Here is a 15,052-nt window from a genome sequence, read left to right as displayed (position 1 = left end):
GGCATCACGGTAGTGGGACTTGCTACTTAGAGGGCTGCTAGACAAGACTTCTTTAATGGGACCCCTTGTGACATTTGCCTCCAGCCTTCCAGCCTTCAGTATTTCGGCCATGCCACAATGGTTATAATCTGGATCTTGTTGCTCAGTTGTTTCGATCTTGGTCGGCAGGTATCCTGGGCTGAGGGTTTGTCCGCTACTGCTAAAGTGCCTTGTGTCGAAGGCAAACTGTGCGACCCCAGGCTGAGGAGAGATGCGGGAGGACGCGGTGGGGTTTACGAACACCTCGGAGGAGCGCCTCGACACCGGAAGCTTTATTGTGCCACCAAGTATCACCTGCAGATACATCTGAATGGCAAAATCAACGGAACGCTCGAGAAGAACAGCGTCTTCAGTAAGTGCCATTGCCGAAAGGATATAGCCTATATTTTTGTATATTGTACTATACGTTCTGTAGGTGGAATGATACTGCACATATAGGGTATCTTTTTCATGTATCAATCCTTAACCTTCACAATGACTATTAACCTCTAAATCCTAGGTCGTCTGCCTGTGCTATGTATATCCCAGAGGGTACTCACCATGCCTCTAGGGGGGCACTCGCACTGTCGGCATAGCTGTGGGTGTATTTTGTTATCATTTATTTGAGGAAAGGGTACTCACCATACCTCTAGGGGGTACTCACACTATCTGCAAAGCCATTTGTGTATTTTCATATAATTTGAGGAGAGGGTACACACCATACCTGGGGGGGGGGGGGCACTCGTACTGTCTACATAGCCATGGGGGTAGGGTACTCGCCATACCTCTAGGGGGGCACTCACACTGTCTTCATAACTATGAGTGTATTTTGTTATAATTAATTTGAGGAGAGGGTACACACCATACCTCTAAAGGGGGGGGGTACTCGCACTGTCTGCATAGCCATGGGGGTAGGGTACTCACCACACCTCTAGGGGGGGGGGCACTCACACTGTCTGCATAGCTGTGAGTGTATTTTGTTATAATTAATTTGAGGAAAGGGTACACACCATACCTCTAGGGGGACACCCGCACTGTCTGCAAAGCCATTGGTGTTTTTTCATTTAATTTGAGGTGAGGGTACTCACCATACCTCGGGGGGGGGGGGGGGGGGGGCACCAGTGCCGTCTGCACAGCTATGGGTGTATTTTGTTATAATTTATTCAAAAAGAGGGTAAACAAACCTCTTAGTCATGGGTGTACACACCATACGTCTAAGGCAGTTTTTCCCAACTCGTGTGCCTCCGGCTGTTCCAAAACTACAACTCCCGGCATGCCCGGACAGCCAAAGGCTGGGAGTTGTAGTTTTGCAACAGCTGGAGTCTCACGGGTTGGGAAACAATGCTCTAGGGGGTACTCGCATCATCAAAGCCATGGGTGTATTTTGATATATTTCCTTTGAGTAGAAGGTACATTCCATACCTCTAAGGTAGTGTTTCCCAGCCAGTGTGCCTCCAGCTGTGGCAAAACTACAACTCCCAGCATGCCCGGACAGCCTTTGGCTGTCCGGGCATGCTGGGAGTTGTAGTTTTGCCACAGCTGGAGGCACACTGGTTAGGAAACCCTGCTCTAGAGGATGCTGGCACTTTCCTCATAGCCGTTGGTGTATGGGGGTACTTGGCTTAGGAATGTTGAGATACACCGAGTGACAGGTCAACTTTAACTTTACCGGAACGTATAAGCCAGTGCCGGTCTCCTTGACAGACGTAATGATAATCACAATCGTCGCTATAATTATTGGAGAGAACAAGTCAAAACATTGTTACAAATTCCTTTTACCAAACCGATACAATTGATACATTTGAATAATATTTATTATTATTTGTATTATTATAAATAATAATAATAATAATATTGCAACATTGTAACAAAGAATCATTCTATATAGAGCGTGTTCCTTTAATAGTATGGACTAAAATGTGGCCAGCTGGGGATCTAGCCGGGACTGGAAGGGTTCCAAGGAGCTTATTTTATAGGGTCTAGACGTAGAAACAAACATTTTCCTGATTAATAGAGAGACATTGCGAGTCTCTTTTTTTTTTCATGCTGTCTCTTATTTCATTCAGAAGATGTAGGAATGAATGAGCCGGTAAAGCATTACCTCCCTCTTACTGTGCCTTTCTCTGAATAAACCTGGAGGGAAAGGATGTACCTTCATCCCTCAGCTGGTTCTCCTAACATGTCATTTGTTTAAGAGCAGATAAGCTGTGTTTTATTTATTTTTTGTAAAAAAAAAAAAAAAAAAAAAAAAAAAAAGGAGCATAAGAAAAAGGCAGTCGGGAAGAACAATAGATTAGTCCGACATGCTGTTACTACATTCAGTGAGTTTTGTTCACCGTCTTGGCTCTCCTTGTCAAAATGCTCAAAAGGCAGGATAAAGTCTCAGTTGTCACATCCCTACTGTGGAAATTAACTCTGTGGTATATAGCGATGTAGTAGAGCTGAGTTTGTCACTGAGGCTAGGTTCACTTTTGTGTCGGAGGCCGTTCCGCAGCATGATAGACACAGAAATAGCCCAATGGACCCCACTGACTTAAAGGGGTACTTGGTTGGAAAACTTTTTTTTTTTTTAAATGAACTGGTGCCAGAAAGTTAAACAGCTTTGTAAATTACTTCTATTTAAAAAATGTTATCCTTTCAGTACTTATTAGCAGCTGTATGTTACAGAGGAAGTTCTTTTCTTTTTGAAGTTCTTTTCTGTCTGCTGACACCTCTGTCCGTGTCAGGAACTGTCCAGAGCAGGATAGATTTGCTATGGGGATTTTCTCCTGCTCTGGATAGTTCCTGAGACGGGTATCAGGTGTCGGCAGAGAGCACTGTGGACAAGACCAAAAATGAATTCCAAAAGAAAAGAATGCTATATACTTCCTCTGTAGTATATAGCAGCTAATAAGTACTGGAAGGGTAAAGATTTTTTAATAGAAGTAAATTACAAATCTGTTTAACGTTCTGGCACCAGTTGATTAAAAAAAAAATTGTTCCCCTTTAAATTGGGTCGGTTGGGTTTCCGACTGGTGTCTGCCATTTTACAGGATGGAAAAAAATACTTCATGCTGCATTTGTTGCCCATATTTCAGAGGTTAACAAAGCTTAGAACTGCAGGTACCCCTATCTTAACTCAATAAGTTATCAGGAACTAAACAATTTGATCCAAGGTACAAGACAGTGTAGAATCCAGTTTTCAGTAGAAACAAAATATTAAAATGTGTACTTTATTCAATACAAATTAAAATCCTGACACAAAGAAAAATGACATGTCACTAAAAAATTGTGAAACGCTGATGCGTTTGGAGCTAGCACCTAGCTTTTAGTCATAGTCATTTAATGACACACTCAGCTCTGCTACATCTACTGGGACACATGATTGGAGGTCAGTATAGGATCCTACATAGCTTCAACTGATGAGCAATACAAATCAATAGTAAATTTTAGCATTTTACCTCTTTTTAATTATATAGAGTTGACAAAAAGAAAATTAAATCGTCTATATATCGAAACCATGTATGAGATTTATACAAATCAGCTTATCTAATGTATTATTCTAGTAATAATGATAAGCTGTACTAATATAGTTGGTGATATGCCAGCAATATGGACTTCCTGGAAAAAAACCTTATCCTGGTCCGTATAAATTACAAAAAGTGATGTAATGGAGCCAGGGAGCGACACAATATGCTAATGTAAGAGAATACTTAGACATTGATCCATAAAACTAGATCAAGCTCAGCTCAGGCGGGTTTGATATCCCACACCAATCGATTCTCCACATTTGGACATGCTTTTTAAATAGCCGCGGAAACACGATGAAGCAGCCCCTGTAACAAATTACAAGGTGATCTCCCCTAGGAGGCCTTGCTGCAACAATATACAAGACCCTCTGGCACTGTGAATGCGTCCAGGTCTAGCTAAAGCTTCTTATACTCAATAAAACAAATTAACTGTGCCGCCTATTTGTTGTCATGCATTATCCTAACATTTGGGATTGTCAAGATTAAACCTGACTCCTTTGCCCCATCGATCTAAGTGTGCCACTAATACCCTGCAAAATATTGCATTTGTTTTTCTAATCCCCGAAAACTTTTAAAACGTTTATACTGTTTCCTTTTGATGGCAAACAGAGATTAGGAAATCTCAAAGGCTTCAGGGAGGAGCGAATGGGGAAAACCACAATTTCCTAAAAGGAAACTCATCATAGGGAAAGCTTTTAAAGTTATCTCTGATAGTTACACAGATAATAGAACAAATGATCAACCAGAACAGATGCAAAGGGGCACTTACCTTTCCTACAAGCACAATCTAAACAGATTAAATAATAAACTGAGAATATCACAAACATATTCATGAATTCATTGATCTAAACAGATTAAATAATTGATGACAAACTGACAAGTGATATCAGTTAACAGCGGGTTCCAAAATTAATGTAAAACAAAAATATATCATAAACATTTTTTTATTGCCCCTTCAGAAAAACACTTGACCCTTTGGGTACCAGATGGGTTTACAGACGTACTCATTTATTCATCGATCTAAACAGATTGAATATATATTACGATAAACCGACAATTGATATCAGCTGGTTTCAAAATAAATGGAACACAAACATCATAAAACTTCAATTTTTTTATCTATTCATTTATTACCACCGCAGAAAAAAAACTTGACCTTTGAATCAGTAAGGGTCAGATTTTACTCCACTGAAATTAGTGGTTGAAAAAAAAAGTGAAAAACTAATGCAAATCGATCAGATTTTGTGCATCAGTTGTCAAATCCTTCACCTATTGACCTTAATGTTACCAAAAAAGGGGACGTCATAGATTTGGATGAATCATGATTTCTTTGTAGAATTTTTTTTTTAGGCTTTTTTTTGTTGTTGTTAGTTCTCTGATTGATCAAAAATGAACTGATAACAAATTGACGTCTATTTGCATCAGTTTTTTTAGCCATTTTTTCAATAATTTGCCCATTAAATCAACGAGGTACGTGTGTGGATGATGATCCATCATGATCGGTCATCATTCATTTTTTTTCATGATGGTGACGGATTATAAAACATTGAGCAGCAGATTACAAATGAGGGAGACTGATCTCATTTTTTGTTCTTTAGTTGCCCACTCCATTATCCCATTCACTCCAATGACAAAAAACATTACAATGGATAATTTTTTTTTTTTTTTACCAGACCCAGCATGGGGTCTGTGCTTATAGGGTTTTTTGTTTGAGTTTCTTTTTGCTTATTGTTATTGTCATTAGTGCAAAGCTTCATAATGACGAGTGAGATCTGCCCCCGGATCTGTTCATTTACGTCTCACAATACATAATATTCCATAAAAATAAATAAACAAATAAAAAAAATATATATAAATATATTAATAAATACATTTTTATATGTGTAATATTGCTATTCAGAGAGGCAATCACTTCCGTGGCTTAAGTATTAATTAAAAAATAATAATAAATAAGGAAAATTAGGCATTAGCTGAAAAATTATAAAAATATAAGGGATCAAATTGGACTTTTTATTTTTATTTGACATAACATTTCTATATACATAAAATAATGTAAAAGTCACAAGCCCGATGACTTCCTTAAAAAAAAATCAACAAAAATAAAATAATGTAAGAACCAGTGTTTTTGTTCATATGTGTACATAGTAATCTGTTACCTCCCATACCATAGAGATAATTTCATACATGGGAAATTGCAGGAGGTTATGCTTGGGCTGAGGGGGATTAAATCTTGTTTTTTGTTTATTTCAAGGTATTCTAGAAATAACCGCGGTGGATGTGGGAATTGTCGCCATCAAAGGACTGTTCTCTGGGAGATACCTGGCTATGAACAAAAGAGGGAGACTTTACGCCTCAGTGAGTACTCTGAAATGCACAAACACCTTTAACTCCTCGAAGCTAAATCCCAGGAACCCAAATCTTTACTCTTTTTTTTGCAACAGTAGCTTTGCCTGCATCGTCTTGTGTTTGTTTTACTTCTATCGGCTTCAGGTTGGCCGTGAGGAGTTTGTAGTAATCCACGGAAAGCTGAAAACACACAGAACCATTACACATTACAGAACTTCCTTAGGATCTAATGTGTCGTGTTTATTTTACGGACAGCGCAACCTACAAAATACCCGCACGGTTTATACAACATGAAACCATTTGGGATTTAACATTTCCCTTCAAACAAGGAGACAAAGAGATCAAACTAATGCCATATCCTGATCCTCACCCTGTTTGGGGGAGGGAGGAGTAGACACTTTTCAATTTATTTTACAAAAATAAATGTATCAAAAATTTTAGGCCCAAAAAAAAAAAAGACCTAAATATAGTGCCACCCTTGGGACCCGGACCCATTTTTTTGCTATTGGGTAGTGAAGAATGTCTCCCAAGGTGATTGGGTTGGTCACAAACTAAAGGGGAGAGAAATTGACACATGGGTAATTGACTCCAAGGCCCTTCTGAGTTGGGTGGCAAAACCTGACACCATGGGGGGGACAAGTTTGATTTTTATTTTGGGACCCTTACATCATTGAGTGCAACCCTTGCCCATTGGCTGTGACAGGTATTACAGGTTCAACCACATTCTTTTGTGAGCTGCAATACCTGGCACAGCTAATGGACAAGATTGGTACCGTTTATAGAAAAGAAAGAAACTCTTTCTTTTCATACTCTTGGAAAGAACTTTTCTTACTTATCCTCAGCTTATCTATTAAAAAAAAATTAAACCCAGCAGAAGGACTTGTTCACAGAGTGCATAGATATACACAGAGGTACATACATAGTAGGACGGGTCTGTAGGGGCTCCATCTGGTTCTTCCACAATATTCACTCCACCCCCTATACTTCTGTATTATGACAGAGGCTGCAGTGATTCGGCCAATACAGTAGACATCAGGGTGCCATTTTAAGAGGTTGAGTACTCTACACAAAAAAAGTTTCAAACTATAATGAAAAGATTCTCATATACACTTGCATTCCCGTCGCCATGTATTCATTATTTTGGATCATTGAGACTATTATTCCCTTTATTTGAAAGTAGAAAAACAAGTAAAATCTATAGTGCTACGCTTAGCCATAGGCCAAGTCTGGTACTGTAGACTAGCCTCATTCAGTTCCCTAAATTTGCAGCAAGGTACAGTAATATGAAATCTTTTTTAGTCTTGGCTCCCAATTACATGCAGCAGATGATCACCAATCCTGTAGATCAGCAATCGTCTAACAAGCCTTGTAATAGTGCAGGGAAGGCAGCACAAATGATCACTGGATGGTTCGTTCAGGCCTTTGCTGCCATCATTTGTGGGCCACACATCTCTACTAAACGAGGAGATGTGCGACTGTCATCAATGCTTTTTTGACAGTTCAGTATGAAGCGATCAGTCTTGGAACGAGCGTTTGCGCAATCATTGGCCCTATTACACAGTGCCCTTAGCCAAGACACCATTTATAGCTTCCAGCCTTGTTGCCTGCAGTGAAAACACTGGAGTTGGTCATTGTATGGGACATAAGCATGTTGTTGTGTATTGGGTAGAGACGGCATTGTCATGTTGATGAATCTGATGCTAACGTTGTCATTCATTCCTTTGGATATCAGTCCATCAACACTACAGTGACCCCTATGGCCAGATAGGATAGTTGGCCATCACTATTATACTGTCTGGACACCATGTTTCTGAGGTACACCAAAAACATTACATGGGAACAGAAGCTGAGACCCTTTGTAGGGTATAGCGATTACTCAGAAGGTGACAGTCTGTTTGTTTAGTCACCTTATCTGTCTATGGAAATAAGGTAACGTGAGATCTTGATATGACCAGCTCTGGGTATCTTATCAGCTAATGCCTTAGGATGTTCAAGGTGGGAAATGCTGATGCCCTTCTATTACTATAAGTAGTAGTAACAAGGTAAAAATAAAAATAAAAAATAAAAACATTTTAGATAAATATTGTTTGACCCTGCGAATTTCAATTAAATGTATATGGGGGTCTCCCAACTCTTCCCCGACAGATGGTATTGGGAGAGAGAATGATTGGGCAGTAGGGGCAGAATTTTATATATACATGGAGGTTTGGATTAGGGGCCCGAACAATGGACCATATGACACTATATTCATATTAAGATTCCCATAGGCATTAGCCAAGTTTTTGATGTTTTTCAACGGCACACTGCTCAGTACATAAAGTGGAGGATATATATCCAGTAATGGCAATGGTTTCTGATCTTGGACATTGTTTATTATTGCAAATATAGACTATATATCTAAAGGGGAAGTCCAGTCCCAGACAAAAAAAAAAAAAGAAAGGAAATCCCTCTGCAGCACCACTACTGGTGAAATGAAGTATTTCATGCTGTCCATTGAAACAATTGTAAGTATTTTAAACGAGGTATTCCAGCCCCGGATTTAGTGACTTGAGAATGTAATATAAAAAACTAAAATAAAAAAAAACATACTCACCTGTCCCGATCTCATGCAGCTGTCGTTCTGACGGTTACACTCACTGTTGCTTCCTGTAACATGTTGTCCCTGAAGGGACTACACACTTGGGTCACTTTTGCTGCCGGTGATTAGTTAAGCCAGTATTTTTCAAGTAGTTTGTCACCATCTGTTGAAAGACTACAACTCCCAGGCTTACTGGGAGTTGTAGTTTTGAAACAGCTGGAGACACATTGTTTGTAAAACACTGGGTTGAGAAGTGATGACACGGAAAAAGGAACCAAGAAGCAGCAGTTAGCGGTGGGCAGTGGGAAGTGTTAGAATATCAACTGTGGGGGATCAGGGTGGGTGAGTAAGGATTCTTTTTTTTATTTTTATAGCATCCTGACTCACTTAAAAAAAAACTTATGCAATTGTAAATACTTTAAAAATATTTACCACTGTTTTTAATGGCAAGCATGTAATACATTATTTCACCAATAGCGGCGCTGCATAGGAATTTTACGTTTTCTGCCTATTACGGGTCGATTGATGATAGTGGCAACAGTGGAATAGCCTGTAATCGTTTGACATTTGGAAGACTCTTCCAACAAGAAGAAGTGAAGAGTGAATAACCCCTTTTTTTTGATCAATGTTTATGGTCAGATTGTTGATATGTTGATATACCTACAAGGTCAGCAAAAAAAAAAAAAGTCACAGCCGAAAGGGTTTTGTGACCCATTTCCCATCAAGTCATGTAGCACTGTTTTTAGGGTTTTGCAAGAAAAAGAGGGTTCACTTCTTCTTGCCCTTTTGGACCAACTTAGATACAGAACTATGTAGCCTATTGAGTGATTGTAGAATGGACATTGTTTTTGCCGTTACTTCTTATTCATTGACTGATCATGTTCTATTTCAGGAGACCTACAACCCCGAATGCGAGTTTGTAGAGAGGATCCATGAACTTGGATATAACACATATGCGTCTAGATTACACAGGACAGTTCCAAATGGAGCTGGGACAAAACGCAAGGCCAGTGCGGAAAGACTCTGGTATTTGTCTATCAACGGCAAAGGACGACCCAGAAGAGGTTTTAAGACACGGAGGACTCAGAAATCCTCCCTTTTCCTACCAAGAGTACTGGACAACAAAGACCATGATGCTGTGAGGCTATTTCACACAAACGTAAAGCATCGAGAAAGTATTCCAAAGTCACAAAAAAACAATGGCAGAAGGAGAAGAGGTCATTGAGTAGACTGGCGTAATGAAGGAAAGCCTTCCTGATCTTGTGCGTCCAAGGATTGTATATTTGCAAACATCGACAGCTGTTACATTTTATAGAGCCTATAAAGGATTACCTCACTCTTAGGACTATGTGTTCAAAGGGTCTATTCATAGTACATGGATACTTAATAATTTATTCTCGTGTCTGCTAACGTGGTGGACCCACTAGTGGTCATTGGCCAGTCAATCTTGATACTGGTTACAGATTGCACTAGCCTGTGCCTATTATGCCTTTATATGTGACTGTATTCTAGGTTCATCCAGGTGAAGGACCAATATTGAGCTCATAAATTTGTACCTGCAACCTGGTCCCTTTAGGGGCTTCAATACCATAATTCAATACAAGATTTAGTGAACCTTTATTCTGAAGGTGTATCCATACTGTTCTATACTATACTACATACATGGCGTCGGGGACCACTATAGACAACTTTTGTAAAATGTCCCTAGTAGTTTCCTCCTCGCACCCCCCCAACAAGGTCTTAGGATCTTCCAAGAACAAGCAATTGAATTCATGACCCACCACTGCTGTAGAGCTTGGGTACCAACATTTCTGACCTGGCGCCATTGTAGACAATTTCTTTACAATAAGTCAAAAGCGATAGTGAAGTGTAAGTGTAAAGTGAGGGATGATGGTATATACTGTATACATTCTAGGAACATCAGAAGCCACTAAGCCCTAGGGTATTGACACCTCAATGCTTAACCAAGCCAAATGTTCTTTTTAAATTGTCTCAACCCATAAATGTCTTCCTTCACAATGGCTGAGGGACATGTATCTCTGGATGTGTTACTCTTAATTACTTTTCTTTTCATCTGTATTTTCCTGATTCGGCCCTTGATATCAGGACATCACCCCCTGGACAGTCGTTCGGTCTACCTCACATTCCATTAGAAGACTGTATCGGTTTATTGTTCGCAGGTCCAATTATGCTACAACTACAAGGGTTATTTCCTGTAAGTCACTAACATTAGATATTGGAAACGAAGGGTTGTACAGGAGGGCAAATATTAAAATATATTTATTAATATTGGCTAAGTTGATCATTTGGAGTATGCGAATGGTGTTTGTAGTTGTGTCCAAGGTGAAAAACTGCGCATGGGCCCTCTCTTCCGTTATGGTTTCTCTGCACTTTAAAAATTTGCCAAGTGCTGAGAAAAGTAAAAAATTTGCCTGCAGCGTCACCACAGAAGACTTTAGGCATTACACACAGTTCCTATTCAAAATCAATGAGTTGTGTGGAGCAGGAGAGGTCCTCCAGAGCAAGAGATGCTCTTTGTAACTACTGTCCACTCTGGTGAGCAGATGAGGAACCTAAACAGTAGACCTTCTCTACTATTTGGGATTCCTATTGGGAAGTTGTGTAGTTCTCTCACTGTCAGTGTGGTGTTGTCTTAGCAGCTTTTTTGGCTCCTCCCTTTCTCCAGTGACAACGCATTATTCTCTGCTGTCTCAGGGGGCATGGCTGGACCTTGTTTCTGAGCTAAGCCCTGTCCCTTCCTGTCATACAAACATATATATATATATATATATATATATATATATATCTTTATTGGAACATTTAGGGAAGAATGAGATTTGGTCACAGCATACTGACTAATGCTGAGCAATGCTACAGGTAGAAGAGCAGGCAGGAAATGAATACAGCAACTTTTGCAGAGGAGTCTTCTTTGTTGAGCAATGTTCTGCAACAGCTCCGGGCAGTGGGCAGGGTAGGAGGGCTATGATGAAAAGTTGATGGAAAGAATTTCATTTTGTGAATTGTAATACTGAGCAACTGCGCAACCACGAAATACAGGACTAAGGGTAGGTTTATGATCCATTTGGGGTGTACCACAGATGGATGTACCAAAACAAGACCAGGTTGGCTCAATCTTGCATAGATTTTAGTGGAAATATTTAAAACAGCCCAAAAAAAAAAAAAACATTACACCATATGTCACCTCTACAGGGATGATGGGGGGGCTTGTCCTAAAAGGAGCTTCTAAAAGGTAACTTTGGTTACTTGAATAAAAAAAAGGCAAGTCTGCCCATAAAATGTCCTTATCCTGTAGTTCCATATCATACTATATCAATGCGAAGTGTAGGAAGAATTAGAGACACGCTGCTCCAAAAAAACATCTCACTAAAGTGGAAAAAACTGTTATCTCCTTTATTATCAGCAAATCATAAAAATCCCACATTAAGTCATAAAACCCTCATTCCAGGTTTTTGCTGTGAGGCAGATTTCCCATCCGAGCCTTCATGCGCATCTTATTACACCCAAAGTAAGCAAAGCTCGGAACATTTTATTTAAAGAAAAAGTATGAAGGCTTGTGTTGAGGTGGGGGGGGGGGAGGGTGGGGGTAGACTCGCACAGGTAGAAGTGACAACCAAGCAGATAAAGCTACATCTCGCCGACGGCTTCTTGTTTATTTTTTGAAACTTTTTTTTGACGTCTGGAGTCACCAAAGTGGTGCTGTAAGGGTTAAAGGAAACAGAAGGCATCCAGCATGGGAACCATAGTGAAGTCAGTGCGTCCTGTTACACGGAATGTTAATAAATACTTCCAGAAAAGCTGCAATTTGCCCTCTAATTCTCTGTAACGACTTCCTTTCTGTCTCCTCAATCTCCATTGGTGCAACGTTTTATTATGGGATATCCTTTTTTATGGCTTTTTTGAACCGTTCTGTGGAGAACAAGTTCAAGTTTCCATACGAGTCACTGTGAGATGGGAAGTGAGATAGAAGGACTTTATGGTTATAACCCTGAATATAAAGAAGGTGAGGTCGCCAACTGCCCAAAATTTTCCAGTCATGGTCTGAGAATTGTCCCCCCTCCAAATCCTTAATCCAGTAAATTGTCCCCAATATTTTGATCTTGATTTAACCATAGGGGAGATTTATCAAAACCTGTCCAGAGGAAAAGTTGCCCAGTTGCCCATAGCAACCAATCAGATCGCTTCTTTCATTTTGTAGAGGCCTTGTTAGAAATGAAAGAAGCGATCTGATTGGTTGCCATGGGCAACTCAGCAGCTTTTCCTCTGGACAGGTTTTCTATGAGTCAATATTAGAATGAAACTGAGAAACCTATAAAATGTTGGCGAGAGCAGAAAGAACAGGTGCTACAGGGCCCTACAATGTCTTGTGGGCCTTAGAAACTTCTATCAATCATGCTTATGGGGGGGAGATTTATCAACCCCGTCCAGAGTATAAGTTGACGAGTTGCCCATAGCAACCAATCAGATCGCTTCTTTCATTTTTGAAAAGAAATTCCAAATTGATGTGGGTGGCTCGCACTATAAATCGAAATTTATGCTGAGGTAGCTGTGTGACAGGATACCCTTCGTGACAAAAATTAGACTAAAAATGGAGAACTAGATACAGCCTTCTAGGTATATATATACAGTGACCCCCCGACCTACAATTGCCCCGGGGCCATCGCATAAACTGCTATCCGGCAGCGCAGACTGCTTCAGCTGCCGCCGGATAGCCGCTTACGGTGCCCCGTGTGGTCCGCTGACGATCACTTACCTGTCCTTGGAGCTCCAGCGCGTCCTCTTCGGGATCCCCTCCATCATCGGTGCTCTCTATCGTCGTCATCACGTTGCTGCGCACGCCGTCCCGTCATCCAATAGGAGCGGCGTGCGTAGCGACGTGATGGCAGCGACGGAGAGCGAGGATGCCGGGGAAGAAGAGGCCTTGCCGGAGCGTCGGGGACACCCCGGTGATGCGGCGACAGCGATGGAAGGCGACCTCCAGGGCAGCGGTGACGGTCCGGAGCGGCGGGGACAGGTGAGTACAACTTCCCATACCAGTGGTCTTCAACCTGCGGACCTCCAGATGTTGCTAAACTACAACTCCCAGCATGCCCGGACAGCCGTTGGCTGTCCGGGCATGCTGGGTGTTGTAGTGTTGCAACATCTGGAGGTCCGCAGGTTGTAGACCACTGTCCTATACTTTACATTGCACGGATCCCTTAACATACGATGGTTTCAACAAACAATGGTCCATTTGGAACGGATTACCATCGTATGTTGAGGGACCACTGTATATATATATATATATATATATATATATATATATATATATATGCTAATAAAGACTGATATAATATGGCTAGTTTGCCATAATAATATTTATTATCTATAAAAATGACAAAACACGTCTATAGCAGGGCCCTTGCCACAGACGTAATGCGCATACATAAAATAGCGATAAAATAGCGATAAGATGAATTGTAGTAGCAAATACATAAAATAGCGATAAAATAGCGATAAGATGAATTAAAATAGCGATAAAATTGCGATTACATAAAATATTTTTTATGTATTTGCTACTACAATTCATCTTATCGCTATTTTATCGCTATTTTATGTATGCGCATTACGTCTGTGGCAAGGGCCCTGCTATAGATGTGTTTTGTATTTTTTATAGATAGTAAATATTATGTCAAACTAGCCATATCATATCAGTCTTTATTAGCATTAGAGATGAGCGAACTTACAGTAAATTCGATTCGTCACGAACTTCTCGGCTCGGCAGTTGATGTCTTTTCCTGCATAAATTAGTTCAGCTTTCCGGTGCTCCGGTGGGCTGGAAAAGGTGGATACAGTCCTAGGAAAGAGTCTCCTAGGACTGTATCCACCTTTTCCAGCCCACCGGAGCACCGGAAAGCTGAACTAATTTATGCAGGAAAAGACATCAACTGCCGAGCCGAGAAGTTTGTGACGAATCGAATTTACTGTAAGTTCGCTCATCTCTAATTAGCATATATATATATATATATATATATATATATATATATATATAAATATATACCTAGAGGGCTGTATCCAGCTCTGCATATTTGAAAAGGCCTCTGAATAATGAAAGAAGCGATCTGATTGGTTGCTATGGGCAACTCATCAACTTTTCCTCTGGACAGGTTTTGATAAATCTTCCCCTATGAGAGCAAAGTCGGGACGAATCGGCTTATTCCATCGTGGACAAAATTGTTGGTACCTTCTATTAAAGACATAAAAACCCACAATGTTCCCTGAAATAACCTAAAACTGACCAAAGTAATAATGGATACAGTTTTACTGATAACGAACTGATGGAAATCAGAATTGGGGTTCAAAGGAATTATTTAAAAAAAACAAGATAAGGAAACTGTCCTGGGCAAAAGTGATGGCTCCCTGAACATAATATTTTGTTGCACAACCTTTTAAGGCAGTCACTGAGATCCGGCGATATCTGTAAGGCTATGTTCACACGGCAGAATTTTCAAGTGACATTCTGTAGGAACATTATGCTAAAAAATTCTGCAGCAGCAGAGTCCCGTTGATTTCAATAGTATTCTACTCCACTGTGCACAAGGCG

At 40.3% G+C, this 15,052-nt stretch overlaps 1 protein-coding gene across 2 annotated transcripts in view; it reads left to right on the top strand.

Annotated features, from left to right (window-relative positions):
* FGF3 (fibroblast growth factor 3) overlaps positions 1-10,738 on the top strand; it is an 18,785-nt gene extending 8,047 nt beyond the window's left edge. Inside the window, exons 2-4 of one of the 2 annotated variants that reach the window (XM_056528544.1) lie at positions 169-391; positions 5,779-5,882; positions 9,344-10,738. In XM_056528544.1, coding sequence (XP_056384519.1) covers positions 169-391; positions 5,779-5,882; positions 9,344-9,676 — 660 coding nt within the window. In that variant the 3' untranslated portion in view covers positions 9,677-10,738. Of the gene's footprint in view, positions 392-5,778; positions 5,883-9,343 lie in introns of both variants that reach the window. The other variant, XM_056528545.1, reaches the window with a different exon arrangement.
* Positions 10,739-15,052: the final 4,314 nt, after the last annotated feature.

Source organism: Hyla sarda, chromosome 6 (genome assembly GCF_029499605.1).
Source record: "Hyla sarda isolate aHylSar1 chromosome 6, aHylSar1.hap1, whole genome shotgun sequence".
NCBI lineage: Eukaryota > Metazoa > Chordata > Amphibia > Anura > Hylidae > Hyla > Hyla sarda.
Note: the sequence above shows the minus strand (reverse complement) of the source record. Positions and strands in the feature narration are given on the sequence as shown.